At 36.9% G+C, this 26119-nt stretch overlaps 1 protein-coding gene across 2 annotated transcripts in view; it reads right to left on the bottom strand.

Annotated features, from left to right (window-relative positions):
- The window catches only part of LOC136845268 (genetic suppressor element 1-like), a 641960-nt gene that overhangs the window by 29953 nt on the left and 585888 nt on the right, over nt 1-26119 (bottom strand). For both annotated transcript variants that reach the window (XM_067115412.1, XM_067115411.1), the window contains 7 exons: nt 11225-11560; nt 9722-10079; nt 5286-5477; nt 4475-4752; nt 2892-3047; nt 758-1740; nt 279-582 (listed from right to left, as the gene is read on the bottom strand). In XM_067115412.1, the coding sequence (XP_066971513.1) occupies nt 279-582; nt 758-1740; nt 2892-3047; nt 4475-4752; nt 5286-5477; nt 9722-10079; nt 11225-11560 (2607 nt within the window). The remainder of the gene's footprint in view (nt 1-278; nt 583-757; nt 1741-2891; nt 3048-4474; nt 4753-5285; nt 5478-9721; nt 10080-11224; nt 11561-26119) is intronic.

Raw genomic sequence — 26119 nt, 5'->3', positions numbered from 1 at the left:
TAGGAGAAGCTACAATACCACCAAAGTTAAAAGTAACCTCTCCAAATTTTTGTAATTTCTTTCAATATTATTACTTACAGTATCTACAAAGTGCTAGTTACCATGCCTACATCAACCTTTTTTCTGTATACCAATTTTTTTTCATAGAATGAAATCAAACTTTTAAGATTTAGAATTTTTTTTAACTAAAAACAAGTTTGTCAGGGGAAAATTTTACTGCACCAATACAAATCAATTTACATCTGAACTTCAACTGAGTTGAACGAGTTGCAACCTACCTTGTTGCCGGTGTAAAGAATGTTGAGGTTGCAGCCCCAAATGATGTAAGAATCGAGCTTTATGAGGATATTCATGAGCCAGACAGAGTTCCTCAGAGGATGTCATTACTGCTGGTAAACTATGACCAGGAGCCAACAGAGGTACAAGGTCCTCTGAAAAACTTTCAGATTCTTTTGGTGAAGCTGGAAGTGATGTTGGCTCTAATGGACTTAACACTTGCGCCCGTCTTTCACACTGATTAAGTTCACTTTCTTGTGCATGAGCATGTGTAGTTAGGCCTACCATTCCCAAGAACGACATTTTCTGTAGAGCAGCAAGAAGAAAATTTCAACCAATGTATCAAACTACCAGAAATCTAACTTTTAACAAATCTACTTTTGAAAAAGACAAAATGCTAACCTACTGTATTAAGTACCTGCAAGTATTCTTAACGATACTAAGAACGGAAACTAACACAAAAGCTTTAAAAATGACTGACCTCCTGAGAGTCATCTAATGGAGCAGGTGGACCTTTTGTGCAAACAAGTGTGAAAGCTCGAGGAGGTGCCACAGCCTCTTCCTGCAACACCTCCTCAGCCTCCTCAACCTCCAAGCCTGCTTCACGTAGCTCACGCAACCGTCGCTCTTCAATATCTAAGCGACTCACAGGTTCTGGTACTGGCACTGGAGGGGGAGGGGGAGGTGGAGGCGTTGGGATCCGTTTAACAGGTGGCAGTGTAGGTAGAATGTGGTTGGGAATTGGTGAAGGTTGACTGTTAGTAGTGACCACGGCAGGAACAGGGCTGCAACTACTACTGCTACTACTACTACTAGTCTTATCCATCTGGACAGGTTGCCACACTCCCCTACTATCACTCACTACTTCTTTCTTAATTTCTGTGACATTGTTAACTTCCCCACTTCCCACTATGACTTTAGTTTGTTGAGATGTTAAACTCTCACTACTACTTTTAATTATTGGAGGCACATTGTTAATTTTTGTAATATTTTGAGAAACTTGAATAGGTTCACTTGGTGTGGTTTCAAACGGCCTAACGATAACTGGTGTGCGAGGCTTCACAATAGGACGAGCAGTATCTTTGGAAGAGTCTAATCTATTGGGGAGAGAATCTTCTCTTGTATGGCTTAAGAGGGTTTGAGTTTGACCCTGAACTTTAGGTTTGACTTGAGCCTGAGTTGGCTGGCTGGAAACTTGAGCCACCTGGGCTTGAGCCTGAGCCACCTGGGCCTGAACCTGAGCTGCCTGGACCTGGGCTTGGGCCTGAACTGCCTGGGGTTGGACCTGGGCTTGAGCTTGCTGAGCTTGAACCTGAGCTTGGGCCTGTGCCTGAGCTTGGGCCTGAACCTGAGCTTGTGCATGGGCCCCCGAAATGTGCCCCAAGAATGTGACATCGTTGATGGGTCTAAAAGTCCCTGGATTTCGAATATCTAATGGCTGGGCAATCTGTTGGGTTGCAACTCCTGAAAGAAAGAATAATAGTGGAAGATGAAAAACATAATGAGTATATTTATGTAGCATTTGCAGTTTCTATTACAAAAGGTGGCTCTGGTCATTGACAAGTCCACTATTTAAGTGCTAAACCAAGGATGAAACATGCAGAAAATTTCTTAGCATCAGCCAACTGATATATACCTATAGATTAGAAATGTGTGTCTCTGATTCCTTAAACACCCTACACAACTTGCCTGTATCTTAACATGCATTCTTGTGCACCTGATCTGTTATAGTACATCTTCAATCCATCTACCCAAAACATTATGGTGTCCCTCTGTTTCACTCAAAACTTCTGAATTATTCACACTACCCTTCTCATTTATTTTTATATAACCAAACCAACTATAAATTTTTTCCACCCATGCTACTTTCATGTATATTTTTACTATGCCAACTTTTTTTTTACCATATATTTGTCATATTTCTACAATTCTCACCCTTCCAATGTATCTTGCTGCATGTATATGGTGCTATCAATTCACTTTCTGTCTTGCATTTGTCACCCACATTGGGAAAGGTGGCTCAACTCTTTGCAATACTATTTCTATGTTCCTTGCTTCACCTGTTATGTAATTCACTTTTTTTCTTACTCTACTATCATGTTCATTCCCTAATGTCAGTATGAAACAAATAACACATCTTAACACCATACTTTCATTTCATACCTACACTTTTAGATTTCTTAACCATTCCTTGCAGTTTCTCTTCTGTACTGTCTATATACATCACCATATCAGCCATCTTTACTACATTTACAACCATTTTCTTATCTTACAAACTTGTAGTAGCTCCTGTCCTTTCTTTAATCTCTATCATCACTCCTCCATAACAATATTCAATAGCTATGGAGACAATAGACCTTTGTGTAAGACCCACAGAGGGATAGGCATATAAATATTTGACAAAATGTCATACAACTGATATCATATGACCAAACATTGATGAAACAAGGAACAAATTCAAATAATCTGCACAAACACAAGAATAATGCACTGAAACAACAATAAATGGTAAAAAATCTTCACATATAAAAAATGTAAACTAAATTTACATGAATTTAAACTCATGGGGCTGAACTACTGTATAATAAAGTAACTGCCAAGTAATTCTGACTTACCAATAGGTTGATTTTTACGACTAAGTGCACTGCTAGTAACGGTAACACTGCTTGTGCTGAGACTAGAAACTGGAATAGCTGGTATACAGCCATGCACAACATTGTGTGTGATAGGACTTCGATCTCTGCTTCTGTCTTGGTGTTGATTACGTTCAGCTAAAAGAAGAAATTATTAATTACTAATATGCATTTCACAAGAAATGGAGAGAGCTAGATTATTTTAGTGCATGCAATTCAGGTTTACTCCTTCCTAAGGTACTACCTCATATAACTCAGCAACCTGAAACTGAAATAATTGCTGCTACTAAGTAAAATCATTTTACTTCTATTCCATTTACCTATCCCTGTGTCATTTAATTACTGTTTATGGCAGTAAGCTACAGTATTTCACCTGACCACTTCACTTACAATGTGTAAAAATGGAACCCACTATCTCCTTTTTAAAACAAGTGAGTATTGCAGCTAGGTACAACATGGAGATCAAGACTTACATATTTGATGTGTATCAAATATGAGTTGAAGGCAATTGATTTTATTTCATTACAAAGTAATTCACTTCTTTAAAATTCCTAGTGTTACAGTTATTACAGCCTTATTTTGTAGCAATAACATTGTTCAAAATGCTAAGTATGCTTAAGAAAAATAAGGTGCTGTTTCAGTGCTGTTGTCTTTTCTTCATAACACAGTCACTGCAATCTGTCACTATCTTAAATACTGTTCTCATATTCCCTCGTCAACAAGATTCTGACCCAGGTAATTAGTTTGATCAGTGACTCCACCTCTCTCAAGATCCAGTCTCTCTGCCACATAGTTTCATCGCCTTCTCTTTGCTATATGTACTAATTTGGTCCCCTTAAATCTTTCAGTTTGCAGACCATTCCTTTGTATCTCAGTAACCAACCTTTTCTCATTTTACTTCCATTTTATCTCATTCCCAATTATAATTTTCCATCTTTTCAGACGTAAGCTAAATATTTTACTTATGGTTAGACCTCATTTATTTCCTTATTCTTGTTTCTGTTGGACCTGGATGAGGTGAGAGCAATGGTTGCTTATACCATCTTTTCAGAAGGCAAGCATAAATAATATTCCAATCTACAATTGTTTATGCCTTTTTACACCACAGCAGTGTTAGATAGTTCCTTCCTCCATGGTCACAGAAATTCATACAGAAAAATACTTCCAAACATTTATCAAAAGCCTTTGATAAAATCTTTACTGATACCAAAATAAAAATACAGCCGTTAATCCTTACTCCGCATGGCACACCACACCTAGAATAATATAAATTCTGAGATCTGATCTTTATTTTCTTTTAAATAAATCACTCCCTTTGTGAACTGTAAGGTAGGTTTTGAAGCCATAAATTAAGACTTCCAATGCATCACTGTTACATTTACAGTGGTGAAAACTTCTTGCCTACTAAAGCCTCACTGCGAATACTTTGAGGAAAAGGCACTGCCTAATGATATGAACTGCAGTACTATATATAACACAGCATTCTATGATTTTCATTAAATTAACTCAGCTTAAAATCCAGTTAAGAAAATAATATACTATGAACAAAGAGTATTCAGAATTACCTTCTTTATTTCTTTCAGCCTCATGGTGATCACGCTGTCGTTGCCTTTCTCTTTCCTTTTCTCGCGCCCTTTCTCTTTCTCGCTCTCGTTCCTTTTCTTTATCACGTTCCCTCTCCCGCTCTCTCTCCTTTTCTCGTTCACGTTCCCGCTCTTTTTCCCTCTCCCTTTCTCTGTCTCTTTCTCTCTCCCGCTCTCTTTCCCTTTCTCTTTCTAGTTCCCGCTCTCTTCTAAGTTCTAGCTCGTATTCCCTTTGTCGCATGTCTTCTTCTAATTTTAATCTGTAAGATATTAAGTTTCAATTAGAAAACAAATGTCTTTTCATAAACGTTTCTCAGGCATGTGCTAATGTGAAAACTACTGAAGACAAAATATGCAAATAATAATCACAAGATTTACAAAGAACAACCAATAAAAGTTCTTTTAAAGTAAGGGCAAGAAATATTCACTCGTCATAATTTAAAACAATATACTTGAAACAATGCTAACTAGGTCAACAGCCCCATGCACTGCACAGTGTTTAGTAAAGCAATGAACATTTTCAATATATACAACTCAACAAAATAAAATTCATATTTTAGTCAGAAGGAAATTTGTAATTAGGCTAACTAGTACTGTAGTAGTATTAACTGCAACATTGTCACTAACAATAACTGGAATAATAACTTAAGAGAATCTTTCAGGCATCAAGTTAAATCCATAATATTAAAGGGCCTTGGCTAAACAAGTCAGTACTACAAGAAAAATCCATGACACCCATTTCTTAACCCAAAACACACCATGAAGCAATGCAATTATTGCAAGACTTACTGACCTTTCATGCAAGAGTGCAGATGAAGGATGCAATGCTGCCAGCGATGTTGGGAGCAAATCAGGAGGGAACCTTGCTGACAGGTATGGAGACCCAGCTGTTCCAGGATACAGCCCTGACAAACCGCCTACACTATACGGACTGAGGGGTGGTCGAAGTAACCCGTAGCGCTCCAGATACAGCTGCTCCTCCAATCTATACAAAAGAGAGTGTGTATTATTATTAAATGGTTTTGCTAGCACTGGTACAGATTATGATAACTAAATATAAGGCAGGCAATAAAAAAAAGTTTAGTAGTTAGGAGAGAGCAATCCCAAACAGGTGAATGATACTAAGTATTAGTGCAGTTATTACTGCTAAAGTATGTAGATACTATCCTTCCAGTTCTCATCAAGTATTTTTGTGGTGAGGTTGTTTACCCCACACCCTGCCCATAGGATATTCAAAGACACACACACACACACTTATGCATACAAACACAAAATTACAGTATTACTGAATGACGACTTGACTGATAACAATGTGATTGCTTCCCAATGTAGTTTTAATCTGGGTGCTGAATAAACCTGCTAAAGTACTGCAATGTTACTTCTTTTGTTCATCTGAAAGGCAGAGCATACTGAATGAACTACCTATGACAAGTGACGTGTCATACATCAAAGCAAGCTCTCAATAAATATGCCCTTTAAAAACACCCATATATGGAGGAAAACATTCAACTCCAGGCTAATATATGTTTACCCTTACGGATGGTTCTCTGAAGACTTGCACAATCGCTACTAAAATAACTGATTTTATGTTCTCTGATGACTTGCACAATCACTACTAAAATAACTGATTTTATGTTTTAAATCTTATCGTATTAACAAAAGATGCAAACAGAAAGCTGGCTGAGTCAAAGAGTCAATAGGTAAAACAGAGCGATACATACTGAAAATGGAAGTCCTTACAGTAGAACATACCGCAACTGAGTTATAAAACTGAATTGTTTTCATAAAAGAAATTCTAATAGAGTACAGTACACACAAAACTTGATGAAGCACTAGACATTAATTAGATGATGACACCAGTAAAACTGATACATCCCCATAAGAAATTCAGAGAACTTTACCCTTTTGATGGACTGAAATTTTACACTGACAATATGATTTCTTGGTTCACAGTTTTCAAATTTTTTAACTCTTTCTTTCCTTTCCACACACACATACTGGTTATTTTATGAGTACAGAAATAAATTAAAACAAAATAAGAACGTCAAAGTCAACATAAATGGCGAATGAGCCTCTTTTCTAAGAGACAAGGAAAACAACATTTTCACTCTTGTGGGATGGATTGAAATTAAAATACAACAAAAGCATTATTGCTACTTTGTGTGGAGCGAAAATTACCAATTGGCCATGGAATGGGGTTGCATACCCTGTACTGTTCTTGTAATGTGTGGACTGAGACAAGGAAGGTGTGTGGACTGTATATTTATTATGAAACAGTTATGAGACATTTAAAAGTAAAATGAAAAAGTTGCATGTGACGCACATGGGCAAAGAATAGGTATACATACATATATGTATGTGAGATATATATATATATATATATATATATATATATATATATATATATATATATATATATATATATATATATATATATATATATATATATATATATATATAAACTGAATCACGAAAATATGGAACGTGATGAATATATAAATAAAGATAAAATCCACGAAGGGAATGGAAACACTGGAGTGCTGCGAGGCCTTTCGACACTAGGTCCTTTACTTAGCAGTCTAACACTGGAGTGCTGTGAGGCCTTTTGACGCTGGGTCCTTTACTTAGCAGAGTGCTAAGTAAAGGACCTAGCATCGAAAGGCCTCGCAGCACTCCAGTGTTTCCGTTTCCTTTGTGGATTTTATCTTTATATATATATATACAGGCGGTTCCCGGTTTACGACGGGGGTTCCGTTCTTGCGCCGCGTCGTAACCCGAAAATCGTCGTAAAGCCGGAACATCGTCGAAAATCGTCAAAAATCATAAGAAAACCTTACTTTTAATGCTCTGGGTGCATTGAAAACGATGTAAACTGCATTATTATTGAGTTTTACATCAAAAAAACCTTCAAATTATGATTATTCTGCCATTTTGGGGCCATATTTCTTCCGTCGGATCGTATACGACGTCGTAACCCCAGAACATGCGTCGTAAGCCAGGAAATAATTTCTGATGAATACATTTGAAAAGCGTCGTAACCTCGAACGCCAAAGGCGGAACCGTCGTAAACCGGGACTGCCTGTATATATGTATATATATATATATATATATATATATATATATATATATATATATATATATCTCGACCATATCAGAACTTGACCTAATCAGATTTCCACGCAAAATTTCGAGCAAATTTTGCATCAGAGCTCAAACTAACAGACCAGAATCCGACCTGATGAATCACATGATGTTTGTTAACAAAAGTGTTTCGGTCAGCTGCCGCTAGTTGGTGTTATTCCCATGCGTTGTTTAAAGCCCGCTTTACTGAAAGATATTTTTAAGTGATTTTGTTTACACTGTTCCAGTAGACTCTGTATTAAATTTACCATAAATTAATACTGAACGACAACAATGTTTATGTATTACCGTGATAGGCCACCAGGGTGGCGTCTTGGTTTATTTACAACTGCTCATGCCACAAGCTGCTGACATAAGTTAAGCAGTTTTTCTTAAGTTTGTGATAATGGACATAATTTGGCCTATTTTTAATATTTTTTTACTTTACTGTAATAATTAGGCTCGTTTTAAAATGTTTCATTATATTAACAGTTTTTGTGCCTACCCATTACAGTACATACTGGCGGTTGGTCAACCATCGGTAATGCGGTCGCATTGGAAGTTGGCCAGTTGTTTTGATACTGTATACATTTAAAAATGAACAAAGTGCATCTAATATGGTTAGTTATTTAAATCTGAACTTATTTAATTGTAATTTATGTGTAATGTTTTGTATAAAAAGGCAAGGTTAGAATAATGATTGGTAGTCAAGAATGGATTACTACATTTTCAGTTATTTCTTGTGGGAAAAATTGATTCAGATCTCGACTGAATCACACCTCGACGATTCTTCTGGAACGGATTAGCATCGAGGGCTGGGGGTTCTACTGTGTGTGTGTGTGTGTGTGTGTGTGTGTGTGTGTGTGTGTGTGTGTGTATATATATATATATATATATATATATATATATATATATATATATATATATATATATATATATATATATATATATATATATATATATATATATACACATATACATATACACATACATACACACACACACACACACACACATATATATATATATATATATATATATATATATATATATATATATATATATATATATATATATATATATATATATATATATATATATATATATATATATATATATATACAGGCAGTCCCCGGTTATTGGCAGGGGTTCCGTTCTGAGGGTGGGATGACAACCGAAAATGCCCGCTAACCAAAAATCGGTAATTTTCGGGGCTTATCGGCGCCGAAAAACACGTTTTTGGTCATCGGCGCCTCTGTTAGGTATGTATCAGCACCAATACCAAATTATCGGGCGCTGATTAGCGGAGATCAGTGATTTTCAGCGCCAAAACCGCTGAGGCAATTTTTGTCGCTAGACAAGGCCCATAAAATAGGATCGCCAAACCCGAGCCCACCGTTAACCAGGGACTGCCTGTATATATATATATTATATATATTATATATATATATATATATATATATATATATATATATATATATATATATATATATATATATATATATATATATATATATATATATATATATATATATATATTACACAATCTGAGCTATACAATACACATAAAACTTTCCTCATAGATACTGCATAACTGATATTTTCCTAGATCTGTTATCACAGAGGATAAAAATTTCTGTTATGCTAGGAATAAAAAGTACTTTGAAGTGTAGCAGTGCATTCACCAACAAGCATATACCATAATTTGATATGGCCTTAACATATATTTATAACCTATAACTTCTATCTAAGCCACAATGATGAGAAAAAATATTTAAATGGATTATAAACTTATCAGCCTCATATATGTTAATGAAGAGGAACTGCAAATTATAAATCAAAATGAGATATTGATGTCAACAGCCTGAATTCTACTGACATATCCTCTCTTTACACTCTATAAAGAATACTAATGCCAACCGATACTAATTACTGTACTTAACATTGATACTTTCATAATAAATCCTAATATAAATGTTACATTACCAGGGATGTCTAATCATACAGGAGAAAGGAAATGTAGCCACAAGGTGACAAGGATAAGCTCTGATAAGACCAATATCAATAAGAATAAGAAGTAAAAACAGGTGGCAATGTAAATTATCATACCTGTACTGGTGGGCTAAATGATGAGGATAGAGTGAAGGATGATAAGCAGGGTATGTGTGGGGTAAATCCAGAGGCATTGGGGGTCTCAGAGTTGCCCCTGGGGCGGCTGCAGGAGGAGTTGGCTGAACGTCAGGAGCTCGGTAGGGCTGAAACCCACGAGCTAACTCCTCACTGACGGCTGTGCTCCTTTCCCCCTCAGTCGTGATGATGTGGGTGTGGGTAGGGGCGATTGTCACCACAGGAGGAGCTGAGCCTCCGCTGATGCTCAGGCTGCTGGAAGTCGAGCTCGGGGCCAGGACAGACACCTTGGGGGACAGCCTCTGTGATTCCCCAACAATCGTTGCTTCTTTTTCTGATCCTGTAAGGAAGGTAAAGTAAACACACATTTCCCTGGAGAGGTGTTTTGTTCTAGGACCCCAGCACTTCATGTATGAACTATATATGCAGTAATCAACAAATGCAACTGAAAAATCTGGGTACCATATAAACCACACAACATTTTTCTTTTTGGGATACTGACCTGTAAATGTCTGATATCTACAAAATAGCAACATATACAAAGAAATTTATGGAAGCATGTCAGTGTTTTCCAAAATTCCTCTCTCACTCTCTCTCTCTCTCTTCAAGATGTGTGTTTCTGCCATTACAGCGATCATGACAAGGGTTGTGTACAAAAAAGAAAAACTCAGCAAAATAAAACTTCCCGATATCAATCAAGCACATATAGACTTGCTGACAACGTTCCCATAATTAAGCAAAAATTTAATTCCAAGTCAAACTACAACTTGCTTTCAGTGTTTCAACGGACAAAAATTTTCCACCCACAATCAAGAAAATAATAGCCTTTGAAGTATATTCCATTTAAACTACACAGTAACATTAGCAATCAGGCAAATAAAATCTATCATGCCACTCCTGTATGTAAAGTCCTACCAAAGACATTAAAATTAAAACCCTCTCACTCTCATTGAAACAAACAAAATTCTGTCACTGACCATAAACCAAACAAGAATGAATCATCAAAATGTATGCACACCATAAAACTGTTAAAAAAACTTGGCAGACCTTACCCTATGCCTTGAGTTGTTTCAATGCTTAGGAAAAACATTTTAATCAGATTTGGAGACCGGACCTTTGCAATATGCCTTATAATTCATTTGTACCAGTTTAACCGTATTCAGCTACATATACCCATGATCATTCAAAGGTAAACACCAACATAAAGATTAAAAACCTCTCCCCTACTATAAACTAAAATAAGGAGGAAAATATTACCTAGGACCGAAAGCTATTTCTAATTCGTGCTCAAAGTTCGAATACCAAGATTACTAGACTTTTATGCAACTCATTAACATCCTGCACATGAGTATCATTGAACTTTTAATCAGGGCTTGTCCCTACTAATTAGCAAAATGAAATGGAACGAAATAGCAAGGGTCAATAGATTATAGTACCTCCTGTCGTTTCCTTCTTCTTTCCCCATTAGACTAGAGTTTTATTTACCTGTGGGAGCCGTTGCCTGTTTGGCCAGGGACCGAAGGGCAGCAGCGAACGAGGACGAAGTAGGGGAAGGAGGTCTAGCTCCGGCCGTGGTGGTCAGGGGGGCCAGGGGCGTGGCTAGTCCCAGAGGAGGGACTGTGGCGGTCGTTCGGACGCCCTTGTTGCTCAGCACCACGCCCCCGCCGCTACTCATGCTGATGCTGTTGCTTATGCTGCTGCTGCTGCTCACGCTGGTCGTGCTGCTCTCGCCAGCTGCTGCTGCTGCCGCAGCTGCTGCAGCAGCGGCGGAGCCCGGCGGCAGGAGGTGTGGTGGCATACTCGGGGGCTTCCCGCTCACGCCTGGAAAAGGGAACAAAAATTTATTATTCGAGAAATGAAAGGGCTGAACTTAACCATAAGTAAATATAATGAAGTCCATGATTAATACACGTAGTATATGAGAGAGAGAGACCTTACCTATAGAGAGAGAGAGAGAGAGAGAGAGAGAGAGAGAGAGAGAGAGAGAGAGAGAGAGAGAGGGCAGTTAAATATGTGCGTGAGGTGCGAGAAGGTTGTTTAACCACGTTTATTACCGCTGACAAACTGCACAACATCATGCTACTCCACCTCTTCCCTTCCCTTCCAACGCTGTTCAAGGAACGGTCGCATGTTGCTTGTTTCACTTCCCTTTTTATACAGGGGGATTAATGGGATTACTATATTCGGTATACTTATCAAACGCTTTGGTATAATCGATTTTTCATTCGTCTTGACATCGGTTCTTTTGACTTTTCATCTATTAATGCCACTTACTGAAACCGTTTCTTGAAAGTTTAGTCAAAAATGAAATAAGTTTAATTTGTTTATCCCGGTGTCTGAACTTGTACGTATAATAACTATAATATAATAAAAAAAAAACTCGGCAGTAATGTTGCTTACTTTTGTTAATCTTGAATTTTGGGGGTAACTTGTCCATTTGTTTGTTATCCTTTTCCTGAACGTTAAAAATTTTCTTCAAAACGATTAGGCTTCAAAGATGTCAAAGTTTTCTTTATATTTCTCCTTTCTTATCTTTCTACGAGAGAGTTAGGAAGCCACAACCTCAGCCAAGGATCTAACAAACATGAACGAAAACACAAGCCTTTGCCGGAGGCAAGAATGAGCTGCTCTTCTGCTTTATTTTCTTACTCGACACATATTTGTCATCTCTCGCCTGCCTTCAAATAACTATAAATTAACTATACATGACGACCATTTCATCAAAAAAAACTGAACGGCTCTTCAAGCCTTTTCCTCCTCCCCCTCTCAATTTCATTATTGCTTTCGGCGTTTTGGAATGGAATGGCGTATAAAATTTAGGACACATGCCAAGCGTTGGGACCTGTGAGGTCATTCAGTGCTGAAAGGGAAATTGCAAGTTAAAAGGTTTAAAAGGTGTAACAGGAGGAAAACCTCGCAGTTGCACTATGAAAATTGCTATGAGAGGGTGGAAAGTAAGATGGAAGAAAGGGCATAAAAACGGAGGTAGAGTAATGAAAGGAATTGCAGCTAGGGACGCTGCAAAGAAGCTCAAGTAATGCCTGCAGTGCACCGCATGAGGTGCACTGACAGCTCTAACCCATCCCCCCTCCCCCTACGGAGCTTTTGGCGTTTTATACACGCTTTTGTGGTCTCCTGAACTAATTTTCTGTCTTTCGTTTAACCGTCCCCCACCCCCAACCATTAAGACTCCCCGCCCATCCCGTGGCACCCTAATACTTAAATGTAATTCTACCCTCTCGGGATTTGACTTTCTTAACGCCTTTCTTTTCAACTTTACGTTTGACCACGGTAGCTTGGACGTTTTGCACTTTAATATTTTAGAGCAAACTTTGTCTCACAGATGTATAGTGAATATGTGGAGAGAGAGAGAGAGAGAGAGAGAGAGAGAGAGAGAGAGAGAGAGAGAGAGAGAGACTCTGCTTCTTAACCTTAGCAGATCAGATTTAAATAAACGACTTTTTGGTCCGTACCCCTCACCTCTCTCTCTCTCTCTCTCTGCTTCTTAACCTTAGCAGATCCTGAAATGGCATTTCCGTTCCACCTCTCTCTCTCTCTCTCTCTCCTTCTAAACCTAAGCATATTCCAAAATAACTTTTTCGTACTCCCTCCCCTCTCTCTCTCTCTCTCTCTCTCTCTCTCTCTCTCTCTCTCTCTCTCTCTGTTTAAACACATTCACCAAGGACCCTCCTCCTCCTCCTCCTCCTCCCCGCTCACATTATCATCAGCGTGGATGGCACTTTCACCCTCCGAAAACAGCCACCTTTCTCGTCCGCTGCAGCCCCCACTGTCGCATACCCACTCCCCAGAGGGCTAGAAAGGGGAAATGAAGGATCAGTGTATATGAAAACACAGGTCAAATAATATGGCCATAAAAAAAGGGCTTTTATTTACATCAAGGGATACGAGGCATCTGAATACCAAATACACAAACACCCACGACAAACATCCAAAACAAACACGCGACCGCTGCCAAGAATATGTAACAAAAGAGCGTCAGTGGTTTTTTTAACATATATTTTCCGTTCACTAACTGCAAAAAGACCACGTTTTAAGCAGGTGTAGCAATAGTAGTATCAAAAGCCACGTTTTTTTGGATTAGTTCACGGAAAACATAGAGAGGCAATATAACAATTTCTAATCTACAGGCATATGATCACGTTATACGTTTTTCTATATTCAATTGAGAAGGTATATCTTTTTAAAATTATCATGAATTAAACAATTTTGAGTCAGAGGACTCACAGAGAGAGAGAGAGAGAGAGAGAGAGAGAGAGAGAGAGAGAGAGAGAGAAGAATCTGACGCACACTGTAAACAAAATGCTGGGCGAATTCAACTGTAAAAACAAACTCAGAGAGGCAATGGAAAATTGCAAATCTCTCCCAACTGATTAACACACCACAAAGTTCTTCTTCTTCTTCGTCATTTAAGTTTTCTTTCATAATTAGCGGACGTGATTGATATACTTAGCCTAACACTTTGCTTCATTTACGTTTTTTATCGCAATCATTAGGAAGCTGTCTTTCCCTTAAATGCACATTCGTGGTATTTTGTATGTAAAAAAATACAAAAGAATAAAAGAATCCCGGATTCAGATCCAGACTTACATCCACATTAAAATGTAACCAGTTCTTCTCTGGAACACACTGAATCTTAACAGAAATTTTATTCTACCTGTTATAAAGGCAAATTAAACCAAGATTAACTCTTTGGTGGAGGAAATAATAATAATAATAATAATAATAATAATAATAATAATAATAATAATAATAATAATAATAATAATTCTTAACACTACTTAATATTCTACCCTAGAGCCATTCTGAAGATCGCAATGTCAAAATAATATACAAAATGAATATGACCTTCCCTTTTACAGTGATATAGATGAAATTTATCACGTTAAAAGGACAAATAATTCACAGCAGTGACAGAAAATGTCCCTTCACATTATTCCTGGAATAAAGCTGATGAATTTTAAAACCTTCTCCTTCTAATATGGGGACCATGGATCTCTCTCTCTCTAGCTCTCTGTCCCTAACACACACACACACACATATACGAGTATATATATATATATATATATATATATATATATATATATATATATATATATATATATATATGCAGAATCTACTGGTCACTTTTACCAGACACATATGTAATTCTAATAGCCACAATGCCCACATATATATATATATATATATATATATATATATATATATATATACATATATATATATATATATATATATATATATATATATATATATATATATATATATATATATATATATATATATATATATATATATATTGTAATGAGCCATTAATGCCTTTTCACATTTCCACAGTTTATCAAGTTTTTCTAGGCATTCAACAATTCTTTTCAAGGCCTTTTGACTTTAATACGATTCCATTTTGCAGCACCATTATCTCTCTCTCTCTCTCTCTCTCTCTCTCTAAATACTATCGAAATTCACAAAACATACATCTTCATACACGAAGAAAAAATAGTTCTGAGTATCGTCATCACAGGTGAGGAAGATGAACCGGTGATTAGTTTGTTCCAAAAAACCCATAACTTATAAAAAAAATAGAAGACTAAGAATGTGTATGGATGTGTGTTTGTGTGTTTAATTAAGTGGCCGCGTAAACGTGCTCAGAGAGAAACTGAAAATACAGAAAATTTTGCAAACCTGCAGTAACCAATATTGACTTTCCAATCACGAATTGTGAGTAATATCCACTATAAATTTTTTAGAAAAAGAGTTTCTGATGACTGTTTACTTCCATTTATCAAATTAAAATAATAACAGAACGAACAAGCATCCACGTTATTAAATACCCCTTTAAAGAAAAGAAAAAAGAATAAGACATAAGAAAATCCAAGAAAGGTTGCAGCGAGACAGTAAGAACGGGGAGAGGAGGAGGAGGAGGAAAGGGTTGGGGTGGGGGGATTTGGGTAGTGGGGGTCTCGTGCAGCGTTGGCGTAGCCGATGCAAAATATTTTATGGGTCCACTAAAAGCCGCGTTAATACGATAGGAGGGGTGGGAGGGCAAAGGCCCTTTTGCTTACGTCCTATATTGCAATACGACCGTAAAGGGCTGACCTCGCCAGCAGTTTGCCGTAACTATATTCCTAACCTCAAATGACCTCTCTCTCTCTCTCTCTCTCTCTCTCTCTCTTACAAAGATATGAAGAACAACAGGTTTTACATTCAGCATTGTTCTCGCAGTAGTAATTTCAGTACTTGGTTTATTTCTTTATGCTTCTGATATAAAATGAAATACTTTGCAGTGAAAACAGGTAAAAAAAAAAAAAGGCAAGATGAATCCATTATCGAGTCACTGGAGGAAGTGAGAATGAAGATCCAGCAATGAAAAGAATCATATCAGAAGTTGTTACAACGCATTTAAAAGCAATCAAATAAAACATTACCGTATATTACTAACTTAAGATAACAGGTCATTCATAAATCAACATAAATATGCAAAAACAAACAACGATTACATTATTGCAAACATACAAACAAACTCGCAACAGATCCCACCGAGGACTATCCCATCCCGATACCCTCCCCCCACCCCCTTCGCCGTTCAAAGCCGTCTATGCAAAGGGGCGAGATGAAATCTTTACGACTAATAAAGAGGGAGAGAGAGGGAGGAAGGGGAGGAGGAGGAAGAAGAAGAAGAAAGGGTGAGGGAGAGCGCACATGATCGAGACATAAGGCATAAGACCTGACGCAAGACGTGCGTGTCTTGTGTCTTTCATCTGAGCCTTAATGTTCCTCAAGATGTCGTTTAATGCGACGTCCCGAGAAAACGGCCGACAGAGAGAGAGAGAGAGAGAGAGAAAGAGAGAGACGCTTTACCCAGCGAGCGACGAGAGTAAGGCAGACGGGGGAGGGTTGAAACGTCGTGATAACAGACGATACTAATGAGTTACGGCAACGATGCTTAATTGGTCGGGACGCTGATGACAACGTTGGAGGTGATGATGCTAGTGATGGGGAGGGGGAGAAAGGAAGGAACGGAGATGGAGAAGTGACGATAACGATGACTTATACGGATGGTGGGCGAAGACATATTTGTTGCAGTAGCATTTTCGTTGGGTCAATAAATTAATTTGCGATCGTTTAACAAAGCTATAACGAAATAAATGTACTGAAACATACACACTCTACGAGTAAATGTTAAAAGTACAACTTCCGCTCATGAATTACGTTTGAGTAAATATACAGGTTACCAACAACGAAAAATACGACTATTACAGTAACACGATCATGATACCAAAATACTTTAGCGTACAGTAATTATTTTCAGTACCAAAAGTATATTAAAGATTGAGGTAAATAAAAGATAAAATTTACTTCCCAAATCTCCTGTGATCCCTCAAACTGTGGGCTAAAAGTTATTTTTTATGGAAAACCAATATTAAATACTTTCCCATCATGAAAACTAAAACGAAAATCTGCGGAGAATTGTACTGCGGTGACTCGTTGTTGACTGACTGGCCAAAGTTCATTGGTATTATATATACAGTATATATTATATATTATATATACATATATATATATATATATATATATATATATATATATATATATATATATATATATATATATATATAGAAATAAAATAACACACAATCACGTGTGGAACAGAAATAAATTTTCGTATGTATGTGTGTGTGTGTGTATATATATATATATATATATATATATATATATATATATATATATATATATTTCTTAACTATGTAATGGAATGTTGTTGATATACAAATGAGAACAAACCTTTACGAAAATAACTAGCAAAAGATACTGAAACATTCTCTCTCTCTCTCTCTCTCTCTCTCTCTCTCTCTCTCTCTCTCTCTCTCTCTCTCTCTCTACGCAAATCTCTTTAAAAAAAAATCGTATTACCGCGGTATTCAAAACCCAATTCAACTACGAATAAATTACAGTAACAATAAAACGGCAATACATTTATAGAAAAAAAATAACAGCGAATTCCCCCAACCGTCAGAATAAACCTAAAAACACATTTCACGTTGCAAACATCATGAGCTCCATGCATAATTCAAAGCAATGCTCAACAAACGCAACGTCAGAATACTATTAAAAACAATAACTGGAAATATATGTCATCGATATACGGCCACTGCCGAATTCATGACCAGCAATGATAGAGGACTGTAACGTCGTCGTGCATCTGGCACCCTGGCAGTGCACCGGCAATTACTTGCGAATCCCTCCACACACACACACACACACACACACACACACACACACACACACAGAGGGCTGTGCTGCTAAAAAAAAAAAGCAGCAGGAATAGCAGCAACAAAAATCAGTAACAAAAGCAGCAGCAACAGCAGCAGGAACAGCAATGCCACCGCGGTCCATTTAACAAGCACATCCTGCCTGGGTGAGGATGGTGGTGGGGTTGGTACGGGGAGGGGAGGAAAATGGGGGGTATTGGCGCGGTTTGGTATTGAGAGGGGAAAGGAGGAAGGGGAGGGGAGATCCACTTCTATACCAAGCCATACTCTTTCCCTCCAATATTTTATGAGCAGCAAAAGGATGAAACATGTTCCCCATCAGCTCTGTCCCCTCTACGGGTAAGGGTCTCTCTCTCTCTTTCTCTCCCCTTGCCCTACTTCTCTCCATCTCCCAACCCCATTTTTTAAACAAAACTGCCCTTTCCTCTTTACTCCCAACTCCACCCCCCCCAACCACCACACAAGTTACAGATAATTTGTTAACGGAAAAGTTCTCTGTCACTGCGACTCTGCGACACTTGTACGCCATTTGCTAAGCAAAGGCCTCTTACAAAAGGACTTCATTATTTAATGTGGTTAAACTTTTTGGGCGATGCAAAAGGTCAGATCGTCAGATACTTCTAAAAAAACTGCAATTATTGGCAATCAATCTTTCATCATTAAACCAGGCGGTCTCCATCTTTCTGGGCCAGTAGCGGGACAGATTACCTTATTTGCTATTAAGCAGAGCAAAGAATAACTCCACCGTCATAAGTATAAACACACTATAAACAAACTTATCTATAATGCAGGTGTAACAAAGAAGTACGTTTGGGCTCGCAAACACATGGCGGATTTGTATGATAAACGTCAACCCAAGATAAGAACATATCTACTTGATCATTTCCTGGATATTTTGGTACTCTAATTCATCATTAATTCTATATTTGCTCCTGCTCTGCTCTCCCACAAAGAAATATTTGATTACGCTAAGACTTAAATCACAGTAAGGTATTTTATCACTTATTTTCCAGGTTGTCAAATTAACCTTTGAAAAGTTTGAAAATCTTTGGCCGACTGCTTTGGTACTGGCTTCCTGCTGTTGGCTGTAATGATCTCTATACAATACTTTTTAGCTTTTCATCAATAAGCTCTGATCTTGACAGCAAATCTGAATGAGGATCCAGTAATTTAATCAAGTCAACACCTAGAAGACTGCAGAACCTTCATATTTCTCCATCTGCTCTCCCTAATAATTCTTCGATCATTACTAACGACAGTGAAGTCAGTCTTGGTCTCCTTTCATTAACATTTTGTGTACCTGCATTTTACCAAATTTGACATGAAGACAAGGCATCGTTCAAGGTGAAAAACATTCAACAAATTAGTCGTTTTGTAATTCATTTTTGATCAAGTTATTACAAAGTACTACAAGAAATTGTCCGTAAGTCTGGAATATTGCTGTCACACTCGAACTGTTCTTTCGTTTTCCTTCTAATCCCTCCCAAATACATTTCTTGCACATCCTTTGTCTCTTTGTCGCTTTAAAATGCCCTGCCTGCTTCCACTTTCAAGAAAAAAATAAATTACAACTACCTCTGATATTTTCATTAAATGCCAGTTCTAGATCCTACCAACATTATCCTTGAAAATTTGACATAGAACACACGCCTACTACACAGACCCTCAAACGAATAGCTGCTAAATTCACGTCGTGGAGGAGCATAAACTAATTATAACAACTGAAGTAGGATGGGAGTATACAGTATTAATCTACTAAGCGAAGTCAACACAACAAATTTCCTCTGGACATCTGACTGACACAGCTACCAAATGAAGTGGGATGTTTTGAGAGCTTCCATTATGGTTCATCAAAAAATACACAGATATTACGAAACGTGACTTTCAGAATACGCAATGAATGTGGTCAAAGTCCCCAGGATAAGCCGACTGGCACGCAGATGTCAAACTGTCCATCAGTCAAAACACTGCAGAGTACAAACACATGTACACGCCTCACAAGCTGCATGCGTGTACACCTGCGCTGAGGGACAAGCTTCTTTGTGGGCGTGTGGGCATGTAGAGGTACATCGGGTTTTTAAATAGAAATTTGTTCTGAAGAATTCGAGAGACTAATTCATTAGCTCCTATCCTAATGATTATATAACATGCGAGGAAAAGCAATAACTGATTCCCATCTCGGATATAGTAATAATTATATTTTAAAAATCTGGCTTGTATTAAAAATGCTTGGGTATAGAATTTTCCGAATCTCACAGGAAAATACATGTAAAGAAATCAGCAGCGTGCATGTGTGTAAATTATCCATCATAATTCTCTGTCTTTATTCACTTCCCACACCATTTTTCTTCTCCCATTGAAATTTCCCTCATCCACTTCCATCTGTACAATCTCACATATGCAAGAAATTAAAATGGAATGAACTTTGAATATCAAGAGCCAAATGTACACCTGAAGAAGCTGTAGACAGGGGTAGTTGCTGTCTTCATATCTCTCTGATTTCAATCTTAATTTCACAAAAAAAAAAAAAAAAACTGAGACGATTGTGTGGAGATTTGTAGGAACACGTAAAAAGAACCGCAAATTAACTGAGCAAACTTCCAAAGATTGGAAAGTCGCTTAACCGGGAAAGAGGAGAAAGACGAACAAAGGGAAGTTTCATATAATTCAGATAAAAATATAAAATAGAATATACACATTAAAACCGCTCCCCACAAAATACAGAAATACTACGTACGCATTACACACACACACACACACACACACACACACACACATATATATATATATATATATATATATATATATATATATATATATATATATATATATATATATATATACATACACACACACATATACTGTATATATTAGCTAAAACTAAATGAAAAATATTAGGCTTAAAGGCAGTTTCAAACCCTCCCATAAGCTTACGAATATTCAACCATGGAGCTCCCGGGCAAAAAGGAAAAAAAAAGTTCCTCTCACCGAAAATGAGGGAAAAAACAACAACAGCATCAACAACAAAAACAACAAAAGCTTCATCCTCACTTAAACTTGGTATAATTATCACTGTCAACATCAAGCAGGTCAAAATTTCGGAACAACAACATCATGAATGCGGAACACCACCACCATGCCAACGCACAAATCAAGTTTAAAAACTGACAAACTGCCCTGGCCATATACGGAATCGGGGAGAGAGAGAGAGAGAGAGAGAGAGAGAGAGAGAGAGAGAGAGAGAGAGCCCACACACGAAATTTCCCCCTCCTCCACCGTAAGGCGGAGAATCCCGTTTTCTCTTAATTGCTATGCAAAGTTGCCCGCCGAGCGTCATTTACATTCAATCATTCTGCCACTCACTTTCATGCGGGGGTCCCTCGGCGACTCTTCTCCATGGGGGCAAGGGGCAATGAGGATGGAAAGAGAGATGGGTAAAAAAAGAAGGAGGGAAGGTGGAGGTGGGAGGGGGTAGGGAGGGCAATGGGTGGCAAGCAGTAAAGCACGGGGCTGGAAATTAATGACACTTGGTTAAAAAAGAAAACGGGGGCGGGAGACTAAACTATATATTGTGTGGGTGGAAGGCGCCATCGGGTGTCTGTTGAGAGTAAAATGTGTGGCTGGCTTTGAATTATGAGATTCCAAGCCCCCTCCCCCTCCTTCCCCTCCCCAACACACAACACACACACACACAATCTATACTATATACTGCATTTAAAAATGGATGTATGTTTGCATGTATCTTCCAGCATAGCTCTGAAACGCATTGAACAATTTCAACCAAGCTTGGTATACACATGACTTACTATCTCGAAAAGATTACTGAGGGGATATGACATCACTAGCACCAAAGGGGGTGGGGGTCGGGGAAGGGTTTTCTTGAAACGGGGCTGGTTATGCCCGTAGACTTAGTAACTTTACGAATTTTTCATACCTAATTTCGGTATACAGTAAGTATAACTTACTATCTGGAAAAGAATATTGCCGGGAGTAAGACATCAATGGCACCAATGGGGGTGGGGGTTGGGAAGAGAGAGAGAGAGAGAGAGAGAGAGAGAGAGAGAGAGGAGGGGGTTGCTAGGGAGGAGAGAGAGAAAGTTTATTGGTTGTCATTCAGTTATCCCGGGCAGCGCCGGGTTGGTCAGCTAGTTTAACTTAAAAGGTGGCGTACTTTACAAGAACAAACCGGTTAGGGCAAGAATACCGCAACAAATTCAATAGCACAGTCCTCAAGAATTTTCATAATTCCAGCTAATCAAAGAAAGGAAATATGGTAACCTGTCCATTTCTTTTAACAGTCAACTTACCTGGCGAGTGACCTATATATTTACACAAACATTTTACTGATACCTTTCTAACGGTTTCTTGTAAGGGTTCTATTTGAAAAACTCACAACACTGTCACATGGACGAATTTCCAAATGTTTGGCTTTCAAGATCAACAATATAGTGTGAGCATATTCCAGTCACGAATCATATCTCAGAAAAATGAGAATAGTCTTTTGCAGTCTTCTGCAGAATCTGTGGAGTGTGATCTACGTCCATTCATAATAAATGATTAGCAAGGATGTACCCGAGACAGAACTCTCTCTGAAGACACAGTCAGGACATGACACACAGCATACGTGAGCGCACCATATGACGACGTAACCATGGTGATTATATATATTTACTGTATATATGTATATATGTATATATATATATATATATATATATATATATATATATATATATATATATATATATATATATATATATATATATAATTACCATAATAAGACGATGTTCCTTTCAACGGTCATAGAACCACATTGTGTTGAAATCTCTGCCATTCTGTTAACATTACTGCTGTATTTAATGTGAGTGTTTGATTGCTGTGGTTTGACTCCAAAAAGTGTTCCCCGAAGAAAGGTTTGTTCAACGTCAAGAGCTGATACATATCATATACTAACAACAACAAAAAGCAATGCTGATAATAATAAACGTGAAAGTTCTAGCTATCGCCAATAGATAAATTCAAGAGCTTCTATTTAGTAATTTAGTGTTTTCAAATTTAAAAGTACTTCCTTGATTGTTAAGTCATATAATACCCAAATGCCACGCACCGTACATACACACACACACACACACACACACATATATATATATATATATATATATATATATATATATATATATATATATATATATATATATATATATATATATACATATACATATACATATACATATATAATCTCCTGCAAAAGTAACAGCTCATCAGCACAAAAGCCACATAATCAAGTCAACGCCGCAAGTGAATATTTCACAGAGGTTAATCATCATAAGTCAAAAAGACTTGAAAGAATGCCTCTTCAAATATTCACACCCAAGTACAATTCAAGCCGCGGTCAGGTGCCAAAGACATTGGTTTATTGATGACCAACTTGCCGGAGATTCGCTGAATTATTGAGAGGAAGGAGCCACGAGAACTTATCGATCTCATAGTGATAATGGAGTACGGAGGACTCGGACGTGAAATATTGAGGCGCAAATGATATAGAATAGAATAGAATATTGCATTTTGGCCAAAGGCCAAATACTTGGGACCTATGAGGTCATTTAGCTATGAAAAGGAAATTGAGAGTAGAAAGGTTTAAATGGTGTAACAGGAGGAAAACCTCGCAGTGTCACTATGAAACAACTGTTAGGAAAGGGTGGATAGCAAGATGGAAGAAAGATAATATGAATGGAGGCACAGTAATAGGAATGAAAGGGGTTGCAGCTAGGGACCGAAGGGACGCTTCAAAGAACTTTAAGCAATGTCTAGAGTGCACCGCATGAGGTGCACCGACAGCACTAACCCCCCACCGGAGGGCGTAAATGATACAAATCATTCAGGGGAGACAAATCAACACTGAGGCTTAGATAGGTAAAAAGCAGATAAGGAGCGAGAAAAATATATATAAAATAAATTTACAATTAAAGGAACCAGAACAACTGCCAGGGCTTTCAATAGTCACACGTACAATGTACCTGTTTGGAGAGAAAAGGTTTGTCACAAAGTAGTATAGGAGTTGAATGTACTAACAAATAGGTTCTGTTTAATTCCCCTGGATATCTAACAGCTCAGATGCTTTCAGAGTGGTCCATGCGTGGCAAATTTATTCCTGAATATTTATAACTTATACAATGAATATGGCACAGTCCTACTTTTCTTAAAGCAACTCCGTTTCAGAAATAAGAGATTTTTTTTATTTTATTATATATATATATATATATATATATATATATATATATATATATATATATATATATATATATATATATATATATATATATATATAAAAAGACAAAAATCTCATTTCTGAAAGGAGTTACTTTAGGAAAAGAAGACTATGCCATATTCATAGTATATTATATATATTTACAGTATATATATATATATATATATATATATATATATATATATATATATATATATATATATATATATATATATATATATATATATATACACACAGATTTGCATACATACATATTATATATATATATATATATATATATATATATATATATATATATATATATATATATATATATATATATATATATATATATAATTGGGAGAGAGCAAATCAAGAGGCCACGCGTCCGGATGTCTATACGAAATTGACAATATAAAAATTTCGATGTCCATCACCGGAAACTCTGCGGATAGTGCAATGAACATTTCAGTTGACAAGTTCAGATTTATTCGTCACGATTCCTGACTTTAGACAGTAAACTAGCATCACGACAACAAGAAAAAATAGGACTAACACAATGATTTAAATAACCTACTATAATGTTTTTATAAACGATAACACAATTTTACTCACTTAAATTCATTAAATACCTACAACAAATAACATGGAAAATATACATAATAAACCGGTAATAAAAATGGTAAAAAGTCGTAAAGAACCATTACTGACAATTAAAGAATAGACCGTACTTTACTGTTATAAAACAGTCCCTCTTCTCCTTCAAAATGGTGAAATGCCGCTTGGGTTGAGAGACGAAAGAATTCTCGTGGAATGTAGACTCCTATTTGAAAAGAAGGTTCCTCGTTGATGACATCCTTTAAAATTAATTCATTTATGATAATTGAGATAATTTATGAAGCTTTCTACCGTATTTAAGAATTCTCTCTCTCTCTCTTTTCCGCTATAAGTAACTTAATGAAAAGAAATGCTAGTAAATGGATGAGAACAATGAATAAATGAGCCGCCGGAAACGGCCACTAAATCGTAAAACACGGTAGGACCATTTCAGATAACATTTCAAGTTACAATTCAAATAGGTCATTCCAAGCCATACAATTCATCTCAATCTTTGGGGGAAAAAGGCTGAAGATTTCATTTCAATCATCTCTACAGGAGCATTACAGGCCGTCGGAAGGGAACGGTCTCCTGTGAGAAATGACATTTTAACTGTCACTGATGAAGTACGAGATCTTCTTTAGAAACTTAATAAAATTGAAAGTAAGAGAAACAACAAAAACAAATAAACGCTTCTGTTTTCTCTTTTGTTGATGTATAAATTTCGATAGTAGATACATTCTTGAAAATGAGATACTGTCAAAGTTAAAGAACAAATTATTATTATTATTATTATTACTATAACCAAGGCCAGGTAGGATTAAATGATTATGATACTAAAAGGCATGACCATTACTCATTTACGCATTGATGCATACTCACAATCTATGAAAATATGAAAAGTAGTAATAAAAATATTAGGAGAGGAAACGTAAAAACTGGAATAAATATATAAGTGAACCAAAATAAAACCCCATAAGTATATAAGAAATGGCAAGCAATGGGATAGATATTAAAAAAAAAAAACAAATACTACTACTTTTATCATGACAGTAACAAGAACTCAGCTCGAAACATTTCTTGGAACACGATACAAACACAAAATATACCAAATTAAGAGAAAACTCCTCTAACTAATTCGCAAGACAACTTTTGTCAAAGTAACATAGGGAAAGGTACATGACGAAAGCATGTGTGTGTGTGTGTGTGTGTGGTGAGTGACCTACTTCCACCTAATAAAAAAGGAAAACT

The sequence above is a fragment of the Macrobrachium rosenbergii genome, chromosome 13, assembly GCF_040412425.1.
Source record: "Macrobrachium rosenbergii isolate ZJJX-2024 chromosome 13, ASM4041242v1, whole genome shotgun sequence".
NCBI classification, from domain to species: Eukaryota; Metazoa; Arthropoda; class Malacostraca; order Decapoda; family Palaemonidae; genus Macrobrachium; species Macrobrachium rosenbergii.
The sequence above is the reverse complement of the archived record's forward strand: the minus strand, read 5'-3'. Positions and strand labels throughout refer to the sequence as shown.